This window comes from Pelobates fuscus, chromosome 1 (assembly GCF_036172605.1).
Source record: "Pelobates fuscus isolate aPelFus1 chromosome 1, aPelFus1.pri, whole genome shotgun sequence".
NCBI lineage: Eukaryota > Metazoa > Chordata > Amphibia > Anura > Pelobatidae > Pelobates > Pelobates fuscus.
In genome coordinates, this window is record NC_086317.1 from 90,846,716 (window position 1) to 90,865,308 (window position 18,593).

The following is an 18,593-nucleotide window of genomic DNA, read 5'->3' on the forward strand; positions in this document are numbered from 1 at the left end:
ATGTTTTGACTATAGCAAAGCTAGAGAAGATTTCCAGAACAGCTACTACCTATCTCTGTTTTTTCATTCAGATTCGAGTTTAGAAAATAGCCCTGTCAAGGTCCTGGAATGGCTACTGCTTTAGTCCCTGGGGCAAGTAGATTTTTTTTTTTGTGTGTTATATATAGCCACACCCCTGCAAACTATAATGGGCATAGCTGCCTTGTAAAACCCGTCTCCTGAGCAGTGACTAGGTGTTACTGTTATATATTGTCTTAACCTGCCCTGCTTTCACATGGGGCTGCCAAACCTTGAGGCTACATGCAGAATTCTGAACACAGTGTATCCTCCCTTCTCTTAAATCCATTCACTGTTCAGTGTATAAACACAACAGAGGTAGTTATGTTTAAATCAGCTAATATACTATTTCCACATACCAATGTTTCCACTCAGTGTTTAGCTGGTCCACTAGCTCTTCCCCAGCTTTCAGATCGAGCCTTGTTTTTAATAATGGAGTCTTTGTGTGTAATGTTGGAACATTTGTGTGTAACGTTGGAACGTTCTCACATCACACCGGGCTCCTCTTTATATCCGTATTCTATTTTCTTCTTGTAACCAGAACCAGTTTTTTTTGTTTGTTTTTTCATATTTATTAAAGAGCTTTTCAAATAGGACTTGTCTGAGGTGGGTGTCCACAGCACAGTGTAGGACAATAGACTGCATTTGTCCCCCTTCTCCCGGAAATCACCTAACTTTGATTTAAATGGTGCCTATGAGTGGCTGTGCCTACAGAGTATTGTATACCCACACTGATTTAAAAAAAAATAAAAAAAAAATTCTGCAGCCACCTCCGCTTGCTTAGCCTAGACATGAAATTTAAACGCTCTACTTTTGATCTGTTCTTTAACATGAAGCTATTTGAATATTCTAACTCCTGATTCAAATTCATCAGCTACATCCTAAAAATAACCCATGCTTGGCACTACAGCTTGAATTTGTGTATGCATAAAACTTATTTGAATAAGGGGTGTGTTAGGAAAATTATATGTCTGCATGAGCCAGTTGCTAGTGCTTGTGACACCCAGGCCATTATACTGCATCTGGTGATACATGCGTGACTACAAGCCAATGAAGTTGCCTAACAAAGAGGCCACCCTCCCCTCGTCTATTTACAAAACTCCTTATTTTAGAATGTTCTTTTTCATACACAATACATGGCATTTAAAGCTCACACGTGTACTGATTTGCTTTTCATTTGACTTGAAGTGAAGACTTTGATCTTTGTAACACAGTTTATCTTATATGGGCAGTGCCATCAATAATTGCACATTGTAAACGCAGTGCACAAGAAGTATAGGCCATGTGCTTTAGTTAGTCACTGTATATTCCACTCATTTGAAGCTCTGTAAAATTAGTAGGAAGAGGTGGTTTTTGGCATTTGCTTTCACTACATTTTAAACCAATGATTCTCACTCTTTTATGAAACCACTAGTAACGCTGTCAACCATTTAATTTAACATAATAGCAACCGTAACTAAATTTTTTTTTGGTTTGTTTTAGTTTTCTTTTTCTTATGCCCCCTGTATCTTAATGATTAAACAATCTTCCTTGCCACTTGCTTTTTATTTATATTTAGTGCATTTTCATCTTTGTGCCGGATCTTAATAAAAGGGTGCAGTCATTTTGTTTGCGTCTGCTGTGATGTCTGCAGTTTACCCTTATGTGGGATTGTTTTTACGGAGGATTGTGGGTAAATTTGATTAACTCCCTAAGCTCTGCACATGGTCAAGTTTTGTCAACTTGACTGCAATACATGAAGAAAAATAGTCCATACTTTTCTCGTGTATTTTATTAACCCCTTAAGGACACATGACGTGTGTGACACGTCATGATTCCCTTTTATTCCAGAAGTTTGGTCCTTAAGGGGTTAAACCTAGATGTCGCAGGAAAAATAAAATATATAGATTCAGACAAAGGTTGTTATCTGGAAGTTTATTTTGGTGACCGCACCACTACCCCTTAAGGACCAAACTTCTGGAATAAAAGGGAATCATGACATGTCACACATGTCATGTGTCCTTAAGGGGTTAAAGGGACACTATAGTCACCAGAACTACAGCTTAATGTACTGGTTCTGGTTCCTATAGCATGTCCCTGCAGATTTTCTAGAGAAAATACGGTGTTTACAATACTTAGAATATGAGAACTCGGAGAATGGACAAAAGCTTACAGGAACTCAGTAGCGTGCCATTTGGTAAATCCCTGCTTAGGTCTCAAAATAGTTTTTGCTCACTTGTGTCATTACAGAAAGAACCAGTTCCAAGTCATATCAGACTGATCCAACCCATAAGAACAATCCATAACATGTGGTGAAACACGTGGATTTTTTTTAAAGCATTTTAATTAAAGTGATTTTGGCTACTTTTATACTGGGATTGTGCCATTTTCCTTTTTTATTACTTTTTGATTTTTGTCTGGCATCCTGTTCATCACTCCAGAGAAGATCTCATGAAAGAATCCTAGGTGGAGATTATACCACTCACGCGGTGTGTCTGCTCATTTAAATGCGAGTACATTTATTTTTATTAATTACTCCTGACTTAGTGTACACAGTTAGCACTATTGTTGCACTTTTTTGTTATTTTTGTGCTCATGGTCTCTATACCGCTGTAAAAACGGCACTGCTTACTACTACATGTATTCTACAAGTGGTGATTATACCACAGACCGCTCATCAAACTAGAGCTGGTCTTAGCTCCATAAAACGTGCGTATAACCATATAAGACTTGCACTTTAAAAGTACCACAACATATTGGAACATATTGCACTATTGACTTTCTTCTTTTGTTTTATATTGTATATATATACTGTACCCAAGAAACTTTGGATCCTGTATTCCTTTAGAAAAGGACGAAAAGACTCCTATATGGGATTTGGCTCCTACCTTTGCAAGTTTACACACTGACTTTGGACTTCTATATTTGCTACTTGTTCTTTGTTTCTTTGTTTTAGTGTTATATTATGTAATATTTTACACACATTTGTTCATAATTGGCGCAACCTTTTCCTGTTTTGCGGCATTATTCTATTTATTTTGGGTCTTTGGGGGAGCCCCATGTTTTAGGTTTGCTGACGATATTTCTTTTCGATTTGGTTGTACAGCGCTGATCCTTCTGTTTGCTTTTTAGCATATTGAGATAGAAGTATATTTCTATGTAATCCAACTTGCTGCTGTAATCCTCATTATATTATATGCCAATACTAAATTTCCTACTTATTTGCCATCAGCAAATGTATTTATAATGGTATAGTATGGATAAATTGCTATGATAATCTAGAGATACCTTCTTTTGACCTTTCACTGGTTAGACATTTGAGCTCTCTGTTTGTTTGGCTATGTAGATATTCTAACTATTACCAAATGTAAGTAAAATACAGCGGTGTATGTTGTATTTTCTGCAATCAACTGTATTATGGTTTATTAGAAAACCTAAAGATCTTCTTTATTCTATTTTTTTGTTATCTTTGCGGGCCAGTGTTGGACTTTGACCAAAACGAATCTATTTTCTTACTGTGTTAGTTTGTTATAATTTTTGAGATTAGGAGCACGAGAACTGTTTCACTGGTCAAGGCGTAGTTTGTTAAAAGAAAAAAATAGATAAGCTTTTGAAAGGTTGTATGTGTCATATTTTCCGGTCTTTGCAGAGGTCAAGAAGCGAAGTCAGTATAGCCTCTGGATGAGAGAGGAAATTGTTTTGTTCCACACCCCCTGCATGGTACTGGACTTGTGTAGTAGGCATCTTGACCAATGGTAGTTTTTAATAAGCCTTAAAATTTGTCTCATTTTGTGTATTTTTTTTTTTTCCCTATTCAGTTTTTGAACATAGTGAGACAAGATTGGTTGGAGTTTTATTTCCTCTAGACACTTTCCTGATTTATGTCACTCAGTAAAAGTTGTAATGATTTTGTCCTATATTTGATATGAATCACCTAGGTATATAGTGATCACTCCAGTAGCTATTTGAAGTTACAATGTTATAGACTAGATGTCTTTGAAGTATATACGAGAGCATAGATAGCAGAGCAATATCACAACGAAAGGAAACAGGATAATTGAATATCCACTATAAAAGTATATCCGGGGTAGATAGCAATATTTAGACAAAGCTGGGGCTATTTGAGATGAGTTCCACCCAAATATAGTAGTTTGAATGAAAGGAAGAAAGCGATAACTATGTACCTAGGTGGATTCATATCAAATATAGGACAGGTCAGGCTGGCTTATGAGATTTCCCCTTTTGTTTTATTATAACTTTTCTTGTGACTTACACTTTTTTCTTAACACTACCTTTTGACGTTTTTTTGTGTGTTTTTATTCGTTTTTATTGTGTTTTAACGCTATTTACCGTATAAAGAAACATAGAAACATAGAATGTGACGGCAGATAAGAACCATTCGGCCCATCTAGTCTGCCCAGTTTTCTAAATACTTTCATTAGTCCCTGGCCTTATCTTATAGTTAGGATAGCCTTATGCCTATCCCACGCATGCTTAAACTCCTTTACTGTGTTAACCTCTACCACTTCAGCTGGAAGGCTATTCCATGCATCCGCTACCCTCTCAGTAAAGTAATACTTCCTGATATTATTTTTAAACCTTTGTCCCTCTAATTTAAGACTATGTCCTCTTGTTGTGGTAGTTTTTCTTCTTTTAAATATAGTCTCCTCCTTTACTGTGTTGATTCCCTTTATGTATTTAAATGTTTCTATCATATCCCCCCTGTCTCGTCTTTCCTCCATGCTATACATGTTAAGATCCTTTAACCTTTCCTGGTAAGTTTTATCCTGCAATCCATGAACCAGTTTAGTAGCCCTTCTTTGAACTCTCTCTAAGGTATCAATATCCTTCTGAAGATAGGGTCTCCAGTACTGTGTACAGTACTCCAAGTGAGGTCTCACCAGTGTTCTGTACAATGGCATGAGCACTTCCCTCTTTCTACTGCTAATACCTCTCCCTATACAACCAAGCATTCTGCTAGCATTTCCTGCTGCTCTATTACATTGTCTGCCTACCTTTAAGTCCTCAGAAATAATCACCCCTAAATCCCTTTCCTCAGATGTTGAGGTTAGGACTCTATCAAATATTCTGTACTCTGCCCTTGGGTTTTTACGTCCAAGATGCATTATCTTGCACTTTTCCACATTAAATGTCAGTTGCCACAACGCTGACCATTTTTCTAGTCTACCTAAATCATTTTCCATTTGGCTTATCCCTCCTGGAACATCAACCCTGTTACATATCTTAGTATCATCCGCAAAAAGACACACCTTACCATCAAGACCTTCTGCAATATCACTAATAAAAATATTAAAGAGAATGGGTCCAAGTACAGATCCCTGAGGTACCCCACTGGTGACAAGCCCAAGCTTCGAATATACTCCATTGACTACAACCCTCTGTTGCCTGTCACTCAGCCACTGCCTTACCCATTCAACAATATTGGAATCCAAACTCAAAGATTGTAGTTTGTTGATAAGCCTTCTATGTGCAACAGTGTCAAAAGCCTTACTGAAATCGAGGTAAGCAATGTCTACTGCACCACCCTGATCTATAATTTTAGTTACCCAATCAAAAAAATCAATAAGATTAGTTTGGCATGATCTCCCTGAAGTAAACCCATGTTGTCTCTGATCTTGAAATCCATGTGTTTTTAGATGTTCAACAATCCTATCATTTAACATGGTTTCCATCACTTTCCCCACTACTGAAGTTAGGCTTACTGGCCTATAGTTGCCCGACTCCTCCCTATTACCTTTCTTGTGAATGGGCACAACATTCGCTAACTTCCAATCTTCTGGGACTACTCCTGTTATCAATGATTGGTTAAATAAATCTGTTAATGGTTTTGCTAGTACACCACTAAGCTCTTTTAATAGCTTTGGGTGTATTCCATCAGGTCCCATTGACTTATTTGTCTTTACTTTTGACAGTTGAAATAGAACCTCTTCCTCTGTAAACTCACGTGTAATAAATGACTCATTTATCCTTTTTCTCAACTGAGGTCCCTTTCCTTCATTTTCATCTGTAAATACCGAACAAAAATATTCATTGAGGCAGTCAGCTAGACCTTTATCCTCATCTACATACCTTCCTTCTTTTGTTTTTAATCTAACTAATCCTTGTTTTACTTTTCTTTTCTCATTTATGTATCTAAAAAAGGTTTTGTCCCCCTTTTTTACTGACTGTGCTATTTTCTCTTCTGTGTGTGATTTGGAAGCTCTTATAACTTGCTTAGCCTCTTTCTGCCTAATCTTATAGGTCATTCTGTCTTCCTCACTCTGGTTTTTTTTATAATTACTAAATGCTAATTTTTTGTTTTTTACTATTTTGGCTACATCTGTGGAGTACCACAGTGGCTTCTTGAATTTTTTGCTTTTACTGACAAGCCTAATGCAATTTTCTGTTGCCTTCAGTAGTGCAACTTTTAAATAATCCCATTTATTTTGGACTCCATTTAAATTGCTCCAGTCTGATAATGACTCCTTTACACATATTCTAATTTTGGAAAAGTCTGTTTTTCTAAAGTCTAAAACTTTTGTTTTTGTGTGGTGTGACTCAGACACTGTTCTTATATTAAACCACACTGACTGATGATCACTGGATCCTAAACTTTCACCTACAGTAATATCTGATACCAAATCTCCATTTGTTAACACTAAATCTAGTATGGCCTCTTTACGAGTTGGCTCCTCAACGACTTGTTTTAGAGACAATCCCAGTAGGGAGTTTAGAATATGTGTGCTCCTGGCACAAGTAGCTATTTTTGTTTTCCAATTTATATCAGGAAGATTAAAGTCACCCATGATGATAACTTCCCCCTTCATTGTCATTTTAGCTATTTCTTCAACTAGTAGATTATCTAACTCTTCAATTTGTCCTGGGGGCCTATAAATCACACCTACACGAGTTACTGTGTGATTACCAAATTCTAACGTAGCCCAAACTGACTCTATGTTCGCCTCACTAACCTTTATTAGGCTGGATTTTATGCTATTCTTTACATACAGGGCCACCCCTCCCCCTTTCTTGCCTTCCCTGTCTTTTCTATATAAAGAATACCCTGGTATTGCTATGTCCCAGTCATTTTTCTCATTATACCATGTCTCAGTAACAGCGACTAAATCTACACTATCAGTTGCCATTATTGCCACAAGTTCATGGATCTTATTCCCTAAACTGCGAGCATTTGTAGACATGACTCTAAGCTTATCATTTTTTAACACACTTGCTACAGGCACCTTCTGTCCTTGTTTTGGGGGACAATTGGATTGATGTTTTATCACCCTTTTGCCCCCCCCTCCTAGTTTAAATACATCCTAGCAAAACCTCTGAACTGCTCACTGAGAACATTTGTTCCCTTTTGAGAAAGATGCAAACCATCTTTTTTGTACAGTTTATTTCCATTCCAAACAGAGCTACCATGAGCAATAAAGCCAAATCCTTGCTCCCGACACCATTCACCAAGCCACAAGTTAAAGTCCCTAATACGCATCCGCCTGTCATTCTGAGTGTTATGCACAGGCAGAACTTCAGAGAATGACAATGTGGAAGCAACCTGCCGTATATCATTGGCAAAAACACTAAAAACTTCCTTAACCTCTGAAACCTCATTGCAAGCCAAGTCATTTGTCCCTAAATGGACAAGTACATCCAATTCCCCTTCCTGCTTTGCTTGCTTAACAATATTACCGATACGTCTCCTGTCTCTGTGAGCAGTAGCTCCGGGAAGACACCTCACAAGACCACCATTGTCCATCTCCACACCTCTTATGATGGAATCCCCCACCAACAACTGCTTTCTATTAGGCCTCACCAAGCCTCTCTGCACAACACCACTAGCCTCAGTGCCTCTCTGCGCAACACCACTAGCCTCAATGCCTCTCTTCACAACACCACTAGCCTCAGTGCCTCTCTTCACAACACCACTAGCCTCAGTGCCTCTCTTCACAACACCACTAGCCTCAGTGCCTCTCTGCACAACACCACTAGCCTCAGTGCCTCTCTGCATAACACCACTAGCCTCAGTGCCTCTCTGCACAACACCACTAGCCTCAGTGCCTCTCTGCACAACACCACTAGCCTCAGTGCCTCTCTGCACAACACCACTAGCCTCAGTGCCTCTCTGCACACCACCACTAGCCTCAGTGCCTCTCTGCACAACACCACTAGCCTCAGTGCCTCTCTGCACAACACCACTAGCCTCAGTGCCTCTCTGCACAACACCACTAGCCTCAGTGCCTCTCTGCACAACACCACTAGCCTCAGTGCCTCTCTGCACAACACCACTAGCCTCAGTGCCTCTCTGCACAACACCACTAGCCTCAGTGCCTCTCTGCACAACACCACTAGCCTCAGTGCCTCTCTGCACAACACCACTAGCCTCAGTGCCTCTCTGCACAACACCACTAGCCTCAGTGCCTCTCTGCACAACACCACTAGCCTCAGTGCCTCTCTGCACAACACCACTAGCCTCAGTGCCTCTCTGCACAACACCACTAGCCTCAGTGCCTCTCTGCACAACACCACTAGCCTCAGTGCCACTCTGCACAACACCATTAGCCTCAGTGCCTCTCTGCACAACACCACTAGCCTCAGTGCCTCTCTGCACAACACCACTACACTCTGAAAGTGCAGAAAATGAATTATGTAGAGCAACAGACTGTGCAATATGCCTTTTATCCACAACTCCAAGTCTACCAGATCCTACAGTAATCCATCTGCCATTCCTAGTATGTCTCTGCGGCAGTGGCTTTGCAGCAGTTCCAGCCTGAGTTTGTTTACCAGATAATTTACAAATCTCAGACTTCAAAAATACAATCTCCTGCCGCAAAATAGAGAACTGTCTACAGATTAGACAACAACCAAACCTCCAAAAAGTGGAACGTGAAACAAATGCAAAGCAACTATTACACTGAACTAAGTCTGCCATTCCAATGAGGTGAATAATTTAAATCAAACAAACCTTAACTTTTTATTTATCCTCCTGAATACCTCGGATTACCTCCAGGTTATCTCCAGAATATCTCCAACCACACACACACTTAGAAGCAACACTCTCCAGAATATCTCCAACCACACACACACTTAGAAGCAACACTCTCCAGAATATCTCCAACCACACACACACTTAGAAGCAACACTTAGATGAAGCAACCAAGCTCTATTAGCCAAGCTAATGACAACTACCCTTATATACTCCTAAAATCACCTCCCACTAGGAATGTTTAACACCTGGGTAGGCCTCTGCTTATTAGCAAACAATAGCTAATTTAAATAGCAATCAATAGCAAGTAGCTACCTAATCCAATCAAATGCCTTATAATTACCAACAGGAAATCAAACCTTGTGCAGTCAGTAACCTTTTCCTACAGATGAATCTTACCTGTAACAGTAAAAAAGAACTCTTAGCACAGCTCTTAGACAGTTGAAGCTTCTGTAAAAACTCTCCAGAATATCTCCAACCACACACACACTTAGAAGCAACACTTAGATGAAGCAACCAAGCTCTATTGATTGAAGTTGAAGTACAATGTAATTAATCTAAAGATTGAAGTACATGTAATTTTACCAATTATAGTGAGTAGTGATGTCCCGAACAGTTCGGCAGCGAACATAGCGTGTTCGCGGTCGCGAACACGCGCGATGTTTGGTCCACCCCCGATTCGTCATCATTGAGTAAACTTTGACCCTGTACCTCACAGTCAGCAGACACATTCCAGCCAATCAGCAGCAGACCCTCCCTCCCAGACTCTCCCACTTCCATGACGAATAGGGGCGGACCGAACATTGCGCAACGCTACGTTCGCCAGTGAACTGTTCGGGACATCACTAATAGTGAGTTGTTAACTCTCCTGGTTGGTAACCTTTAGTGGTTGTGAGAGTTGATATCCCAGGTGATTTCGGCACTTGGGTTTCACCCTTGAAAAACTGCTCTAGTTATTCCTTTGACTGATTTGTCTGGGTTTTGCCCATATTGCCCACTTAGTCCTCCTCTTTACTTCTAGGTCAGGATTGTCCTGTTCCTTTAGTCTTATTTCTGTTTTTTGTTTTATCTTGTTACTTTCTCATAATACTTTCACATATTGTCTTACCGTATCTCTGAAAGTTAATTTTTTTTGTTTCCTGGTGTCAACTTCAATTTCTGGGACTTGCCGTTCAGTTGTTCGCTTTGTTCTTTAGAAAGCCGACAACTGATCTAAAACTCCCAGAAACCACTGCTCTGTTGGAATTTATGGGATTAATTTGAGTCAGAGTAATGATTGGCTAATTCACTTTCTGGTGTGGGCAGAGCCCCCTGCACATGTTACAAAGCATGAGGGTTTATAGCACATGCAGGATCTTAAAATGTACACTTTCTATTTATTTTTATATTAACCAGAACAAAATAAATATGTATATTTTCAATCCTGTGAATTTTTATATATATTCACAGGATTGGAAAGCTGGACAAAGAAGCTGTCTTAGACTTCTGCCTGCAAATAATCGAGACTCCAATTCGCCATTATTGTAACTTCCTATTTTTCTGTTACTGGTGCTGTTATTCTACTTATTGAGACAGTCTGCTTGTTTCTATTTCCTCTTATTAAAATTATATTTCTTAAAAAAAAAATAAAGCGTGTGTATGTGTGCAGCAGAATAGTACAAGCGCTTTACATAAACATGTGCAACCTCTAGCTGACTTTCTTTTAATGACACTTCGTTTCAGCAACTACATCCTGCGTGAATACTGTATATACAAAGGATGATCCTGCATTGTCTTAAAGTCACTGTAACTCCATATGAACACTGAAAAAACCCCAAAGTAATATTGTTTAGTATCTAACAGTGCTAAAGTTGAGAAATATAACCGTATCCCAGCATACCAACACAATTCAGATCCAAGCTATCTGCATGCTGTTAAATACTCTGATAAAATGAAACCTGCTTATGCATTCTTCCCCTCCACCGTGCTAGTGAAAAGGACCAAGTGGGATACCGGTTAAAACATTGTATAAATGTAAAGTGAAAAACAATTCTTACAGGAAAAATGATTGGGCGTAAAAACAGAAGTTATGGTATTAAGTGTGCACAACATTCTTACACCGGACGAGGGTGTGCACTATTTTGTATTTCATTAGATATTTGGTTTATTAGGTGTATTTTCCACAAGGGTCTGTAGCACAGCATTACAACTGATATTGCAATACTACATAATTAACTTTATGTTCTTGAGCATTCATTTTTCTCATGAAGCCATATGTGTTATTGCATTCTCACAGTAACAAAGGACATAAATAATGGCCATCAAATGCCAATATTGCAAATGCAAAGTAAGCAAATAAATATTAACTGGTATATTTCTCATAATCAACAGTCCCATTTTCTTTTAAAACAAACTCCGTATCCTGGAATTGGCAACCCATTTTTAATGTAATCTTTAATTAACGCTTAAAAAATAAATAAAGAAATGATTTCAAAATAAAGTTCCCAGAATTTCAGCTCTTGCATAGGCAAGTGCTGCAGCTGACACACAAAGTGACATAACCAAGAAGTGACATACCACGAAGTGACCACGAAGTGACATAACCAGACCACGAAGTGACATAACCTTCCATGTCACTTCCAGACCACGAAGTGACATAACCAATCAGGATCTTTTCATTGTTTTGTTTTGGGTTTTTTTCTCCTTCCTTTCCTTTCCTTTCCCTTCCTTTCCTTTCCTTTCCATTCCCTTCCTTTCCTTTCCATTCCCTTCCTTTCCTTTCCTTTCCTTTCCTTTCCTTTCCCTTCCTTTCCTTTCCCTTCCCTTCCTTTCCTTTCCCTTCCTTTCCTTTCCCTTCCTTTCCTTTACCTTCCTTTCCTCTCTCTGTCCAGTGGTTTCTATCTGCTTCTTTACATCACAAGTCACAATTATGGGAATTGAACTGTATGAAGTGATCTGCTCTGTGAAGTGACCCTCTCCCCCCTGTCTTATAGCTGCTGTGATTTTACAAACCACTGTAGTTATTAGTTATTCTGGGCAGGGAGACAGGATGAAGGGGACATTCTGTATCATATCCTTTGCAATGATGCAGTGTTGTTATGGTGCTTAGAGAGACCCTTTCTGGCATTTTTTTTTTCAATGAATTATGATATTGTTGTATCACTTAACAGAAGATAATTTTAGCTATTCGTTTAGTTTCAGTTTGCACTTAACATCCTCTTTCTGAGCATGCACATTTATAGAAACTTCTACTGGTTTGCACAACTCAGAGATTATAAGAATGGGAGTGCAATCTCTAGACTAGAGACTGACTACACCATACAGTGGTATACATTTTGTTTTGATTGAGAGCAGTGGTTCATAAGCAGTCCAGGTTTCAGGCATTTTTTTATTCTGTTCCACCAAGGATAATGACAAATCCTAGACTTTTGGTGTGCATTGAGGACATAGTTGGGAACTTGGGATCCATTGATCTATGTCATTTTCATAGAGGGATGTTAAAAAGATTGATACTTCATACATATGAGGTGTACAATTCAGTACTGAAAATAAAGCATCAAAGGTTGTGTTTGGATTTCCAACTGTTGTGGACCGTTTGTCAAATAAATTGTAATAACAGCCTGCACATATTCTAATTTGCTTTATTACCGGAGATCATTATCCCACAAGAACTTTAAATAATTAAACTGCGTCCATTCCAGTTTGTGCTTCTCATTAAATGGGTTTTCATGTTAAATGGCTGATTTTCATGAGATTCCTGTTCTGCGGCAGCTGAAGTGTCGAAGGCTGTCCATCGTCGCTGAGGAAAGGAAGTGATATATGTATTGCAAAACCTTGCTTCAGAGTGTAATGAGCATGTCCTGACCACCGTTACCAGATTGAACATTCGCCGGGAGCGTTGTCACAGGAAGCCTAGCAACACCATATCTAAATATTACAAGAACATCATGGGTAGAACATGCAGGACCAGTGGGATATAGTCACCACGACCACAGAAGTTCTAATTAAAAGAAACCAATGTATCATAGGAAGAGAGTGGTGCAAACACTCATATGTACTGCAGAAATAAGCTTGTTTTACACTTTCCTCACCTACAACCCCTACAGCAGTGTTCGTAAGGTGTAATAAAGTGTTGGAAATGGAACCTTTTACGTTTAATTAGTGCAATGTGTGGATGTTCTGTTCATTTATTTTTGTTTAATCATATTCGCTCAGCTGATTAACCAAACTGTAACACATAGTTTTACTACTAGATTCCTTCAGTCTTTATTGCTAAAGTGTCTGCCACCTTGCCATTTTCAATGTGCCAATCTGTGTCTTGTGATACTTTTAGAATTACTTTATAATGTTTATAATATGTTGAATCTAATTTATAAAATGTATGGATATTGAAGAACGCGCATGCTAAAGTTGAGGATCGGTACATTCAGCCAGCAAATGCTGCTCCATGTCTCGATCTGGATGCTTCATGTGACTGTACTTCCTTAGAATGGGAAATGGGGACATCTGGAAAAAATAGGTAGAACTGCAAAAATGACACAAATATTAATATATCCAAATGCATGAAATCTATCCAAATGCATGAAATCCTGCAGGAGCACAAAAGTCGCACAGATGCTTACTACTTGACAGATCTGTGTGCATGACTTTCATAATGAATTACATGTGTTTTTATCCAGGATTGGATTAAAAAGGAATATCCTAAATGTAAAATTTCCAACAAAATTTTAAAGGAGCACTACAGGGTCAGGAACACAAACAGTATTCCTGACCCTATAGTGTTAAAACCACTATCTAGCCCCCTTGGCCCCCTTTTGCCTCCCTAAAGATAGGACAATCTTACTTGTATTCAAGTCTGAAGCCTCTGCCTTTGAACTTCCTCTGACATCATCGGAAGTGGTGGCCTGATCCATTCACAATGCCTCCCCATAGGATTGGCTGATACTGACAAGGAGGCAGATCAGGGGCAGAGCCAGCGCAATTCAAACACAACCCTGGCCAATCAGCATCTCCTCATAGAGATGAATTGAATCAATGCATCTCTATTAGGAAAGTTCAGTGTCTGCATGCAGAGGGAGGAGACACTGAATGTTTGGATGCATTTTAGGCAGACATGACCCAGGAAGGATCTCTAACAGCTATCTGAGGAGTGGCCAGTGAAGTTATCACTAGGCTGTAATGTAAACACTGCATTTTTTCTGAAAAGACAGTGTTTACAGCAAAAAGCATGAAGGTAATGATTCTACTCACCAGAACAAATTCAAAAGGCTGTAGTTGTTCTGGTGACTATAGTGTCCCTTCAACTTTGCATTTGTTTGCAAATTTCGCTATTACAATATATAGATTACATTTTATCTACAAAGCTCCACCAGGCAATTTTATCTCCAACGTGACATGTTCGTTTACATGCTTGCACCCAGTGGGGAGGGGGTGGTAGGTATACTTAAAGCTGAACCTGAAGCTCTTCCTCCGTAAAGTGCCATGTTCCTGTGCTGCTCTTGACAGCCAGATGCTGTTCGTGTTCTCTCACTCATGGGGTTCAGGGTAGATTTGCTGAGATTGCAGGATTATTCATAGAGCTTCTGTACCAGTGACAAAATGTCTGTTCCCATGATCAGTCGCTAGTGATGGCTAATGGAAATTGTAAAGATGCAGCAAGCAGAAGCTCTGTGGAGCTGTGCCTGACACCTCATTTTGGCAAAAATCTTTTACTTATAAGACGAAGTCATCCACTTTATCTTATAAAAAAAAAAAAAAGAGGTATATAATATGCTTAAGCCTTGCTGAATTCATGTAAATTTGAGTACTTGGTTCTTGTAGGTGCAGTGCAATGTGGGTGTTTATTCAGTAAACCTGAACTGTGGTGAAAATAGCTTAGACTAAAATAACTGGCGTATTTATGTGTTAAGTCTCTATGAAAGTGTGAAGATTAGCAGCACCTGGTTATTATGTGGCCTGAGCTTTTCTCCCTCTTCCTGCTCATTATATGTGCGTGTTTGTTCTGTTAGTCTTTATCAGATAAGTAAAACCTCTAGCAATTTATCATCGGTCAACTACAAGTTCCAGCCAGTCTTGGTCCTCGCATTCTGTACAGTTATCGTCTTAGAATACATTAGTCAGCCTTGGTACTTGCATTCTGTACAGTTATCGTCTTAGAATACATTAGTCAGTCTTGGTACTTGCATTCTGTACAGTTACCGTCTTAGAATACACTAGCCAGCCCTGGTACTTGCATTCTGTACAGTTACCGTCTTAGAATACACTAGCCAGCCTTGGTACTTGCATTCTGTACAGTTACCGTCTTAGAATACACTAGCCAGCCTTGGTACTTGCATTCTGTACAGTTACCGTCTTAGAATACAAAAACAGAAAATAGAGTCAGCGCTAGTTGTATATATATAAAAAAAAAAAAAAGGAACAAGGCAGCAATCCCCAACAAGGACTCCCTCACGTGTCCTTGAAATAGATGGAAAAGGCAAACAAACAAAGGGATGGGACTGAGCCAATAGGCAAATAAATAAATTAAAGTCCTTGTAGGGATAGTGATAATACAACAGAGTCCAGTATAGTGGAACTTGGATCCTAGATTGGTCTCTGGAGTTGTAGGGTTCTGCTCCTTACAGGTTTTGAATATATAGAGGAGGGCGATGAGTGATGAGAAGGGTGGTCCAAGAGATAATGTAAATAGAAGAGATCTTACTTTTTGTAGAGCTTAAACCAGCTCTGGTGTGAATAGCTTGCAGCGGTATGATCCCCGCTTATGGGATGTGCGGTGAGTATCCTCTTCGGTGCAGTAACAGCCAGCCAGTGGGAAGATAAAACGAAAACAATAATGGTGCAGTATGTTCCAAAATTAGATAAAAAGTATTAAAATATATTAGAACCACTTACATTTGATAGAGCTTATACTAGCTCTAGTGTAGTAGGCATACAGCGGTATGATCCCCGCCTCTGGGATATATGGTGAGCGTCCTTGGAGATGGTAGCAGGAGCTCGGAGAGAAGATAATAAAACTGCAATAGTGCTCTCAGTAAAATATTTCTGGTATATAAAATATAATAAAATATACTCACAGTATATAGGGCAAACTAACTGCTCTATGACGCGGGCACGGGTGGTATAATCCCCACCTAAGGATTCTTTAGAGTATAATGAAAAGTAAAATAAGGTAAAAAGCCAGGTAGTAGTAAAAATATAAATAAAAGATAATGGTGCAAAAGAGTAAAAGGACCAAAATCTATTTATTAACAATAATTTAAAAGCAGTACAATATCCAAACGCGTTTCACCAATATAGGCTTTATCAACGCATTCAAAATTTTCCATTGTACGGTATCTGTACAGAATGCAAGTACCAAGTCTTGCATTCTGTATAGCTTCTGTCTTTTATATAGAAGCTCATAAGTAACAATAACAATCAGTGACATATAATGAATGACGATATTGTTCATATGATAACATAAACAACATACCCCACAGGTAGCTTTTGAACGTCACGTCAGAGTTGGCATTTCACTTTACCGTAACATGAAATGTTAAACGTTTAGATCAGGACATATTGTTAACCATGCGACCTATGGTGATGTGTCTTTAGCTTATAGCCTCTGATCATCTTCGAGATCCAGTCATGAGATCATGCTGGCTGCTATATATGTGTGGATCATGATTGTATTGTAAGGATGAGCGAAAAGAGGGGAAAAAAAGGGGGGGGAGGGGGGGTTCAGAAAGCGTTAGAGTTGCCTCTTTGGGGCCTTTGCATGTAGGAGTTCCATGTTTTTCAATGCTATCCTCCAGTATTTTGCTGGAGGTTGAGTGCTCCTTGCCATTATTTCAAATTGTTTATTGGTTTCTACCAAGGTTTTGCATTGGTCTATTGTAGGTGTTGATGCATTCTTCCAATGTCTGCTTATGACCATCAATGCTGCAATAATGACATGGTATTGGAGGTATTTTTTGCCTTTTTTGTATGTTGTTTGGTAGCATCAACAGTAAAAACGTTTCAGGTTGAAAGGTAAGGTTGACCTCTGTGCATTGTTTTGCCATGTGTGTTACATCTTTCCAAAAAGTGTTTATACGAGGGCACTGCCATATGTGGATCATACTGCCTTTGTCCGCTTGGCATCTCCAGCACGTGTCTGGCATACTAGGGAAACTGTGTTTAAGGCGTGTAGGGACCAAATACCAGCGGTACAGGATTTTGCAGGGTTTAGTTCGATGTGTGATACAGATTTTGTCAGTGTTTTGTGAGCATATAGTATGTCCATTGCGAGTCTGTCCGAGTGTGGGCCATATCTTTTTATGGCTAGTGTATTCTAAGGCTGTAGCTGTACTTGCTTTCTGTACAGCTTCTGTCTTAGAATACACTAGCCTGCCCTGGTACTTTCATTCTGTACAGTTACTGTCTTTGAATACACTAGCCAGCCTTGGTACTTGCATTCTGTACAGCTTCTGTCCTAGAATACACCAGCCAGCCACATATATAACAATATTACTGTCTGTAATGCAGGCAGGGCAATCTGTGTAATATGTGTTCCAGTGTTCTACAAGCTAATAATAAACATTTATTGACATGTATACTTGAATGCTATTGTAATATATGTTTCATTTCCAATTCACAGGGTGAAAGTGAATCGGACAAGGGGCTGTTGATGAGAAAGCTTGTCCTCTCTGGCGTCCTGGCAAGTGAAGAGATCTATATAAATCAACTTGAAGCGCTGCTGTTGGTAAGTTTGTGTACCATTTTCTTTAAACACTAAACCATAATGAGCTGAAAACGGAATTAGAAAATTGTATCAATGCGCTGATATGGAAACGTTCTTCAAATCTGCTCTAGTCACATTTTGTATATTGCAACCTAAATTTAGCAATAAAAATAGAATACCCCTGTGAGTAGTACATGTAAAATACATATATAAAAAGTCATTGATCTGGGGATTGATTTTGTTCTTAACCCTAGTGAAAGAGCCCTCTTAGATTCTGCCTGATGATAATATGGCATTAGCCGCGCCTGTTGTTCAGATAACAAGACAGAAATTGCTTGAGCATCCCATTTTGTCTGTGCTACAGTCCTGCAACTCTAGTAACTAATTCCGGGTGCCCTGGGCAGATAAAAATCACATGAAATATTCCATAAAAAGATGCAATTTAATGCAGAGTCAATAACATTAAAATGGAAAAGTGAAAGCATTTAGGTTTTATATGCACAAAAATGAGGACCTAATTGCTCTAAATGTTAGATATAAATGGGTTTCCTTTTGTGTTTTTTCCCCCAGTACCTCCAGAAATTATCTTTTAGATGGTTTTAATGTTATGCTCTGTTTTCGTTAAACGTAGCAGATGGAGTTTTAAATTACATTAATGCGATAAATGTAAATGCTTTAAATAATCCAATAAATAATGTTTTAAAATTACATCCATAATGCCTTGAAATGGAAAATAATATTCCAGTAACACAAACCCTCCCATTTCAAATCCTTACGTTTTGAAGCAAATCTGCAGATTCTGCTGTAAGCTCTCATACAAGGAAATGGCTAAATCCTCTCATCCTACTACTCCTATTGTATGTGAAAATTGTGCTTCCAAAATATCTACTT

General features: G+C 38.9%; 1 protein-coding gene across 4 annotated transcripts in view; it reads left to right on the forward strand.

Annotated features, from left to right (window-relative positions):
- The window catches only part of ABR (ABR activator of RhoGEF and GTPase), a 328,573-nt gene that overhangs the window by 166,366 nt on the left and 143,614 nt on the right, over window positions 1-18,593 (forward strand). For all 4 annotated transcript variants that reach the window (XM_063450023.1, XM_063450024.1, XM_063450025.1 and 1 more), the window contains one exon: window positions 17,619-17,723. In XM_063450023.1, the coding sequence (XP_063306093.1) occupies window positions 17,619-17,723 (105 nt within the window). The remainder of the gene's footprint in view (window positions 1-17,618; window positions 17,724-18,593) is intronic.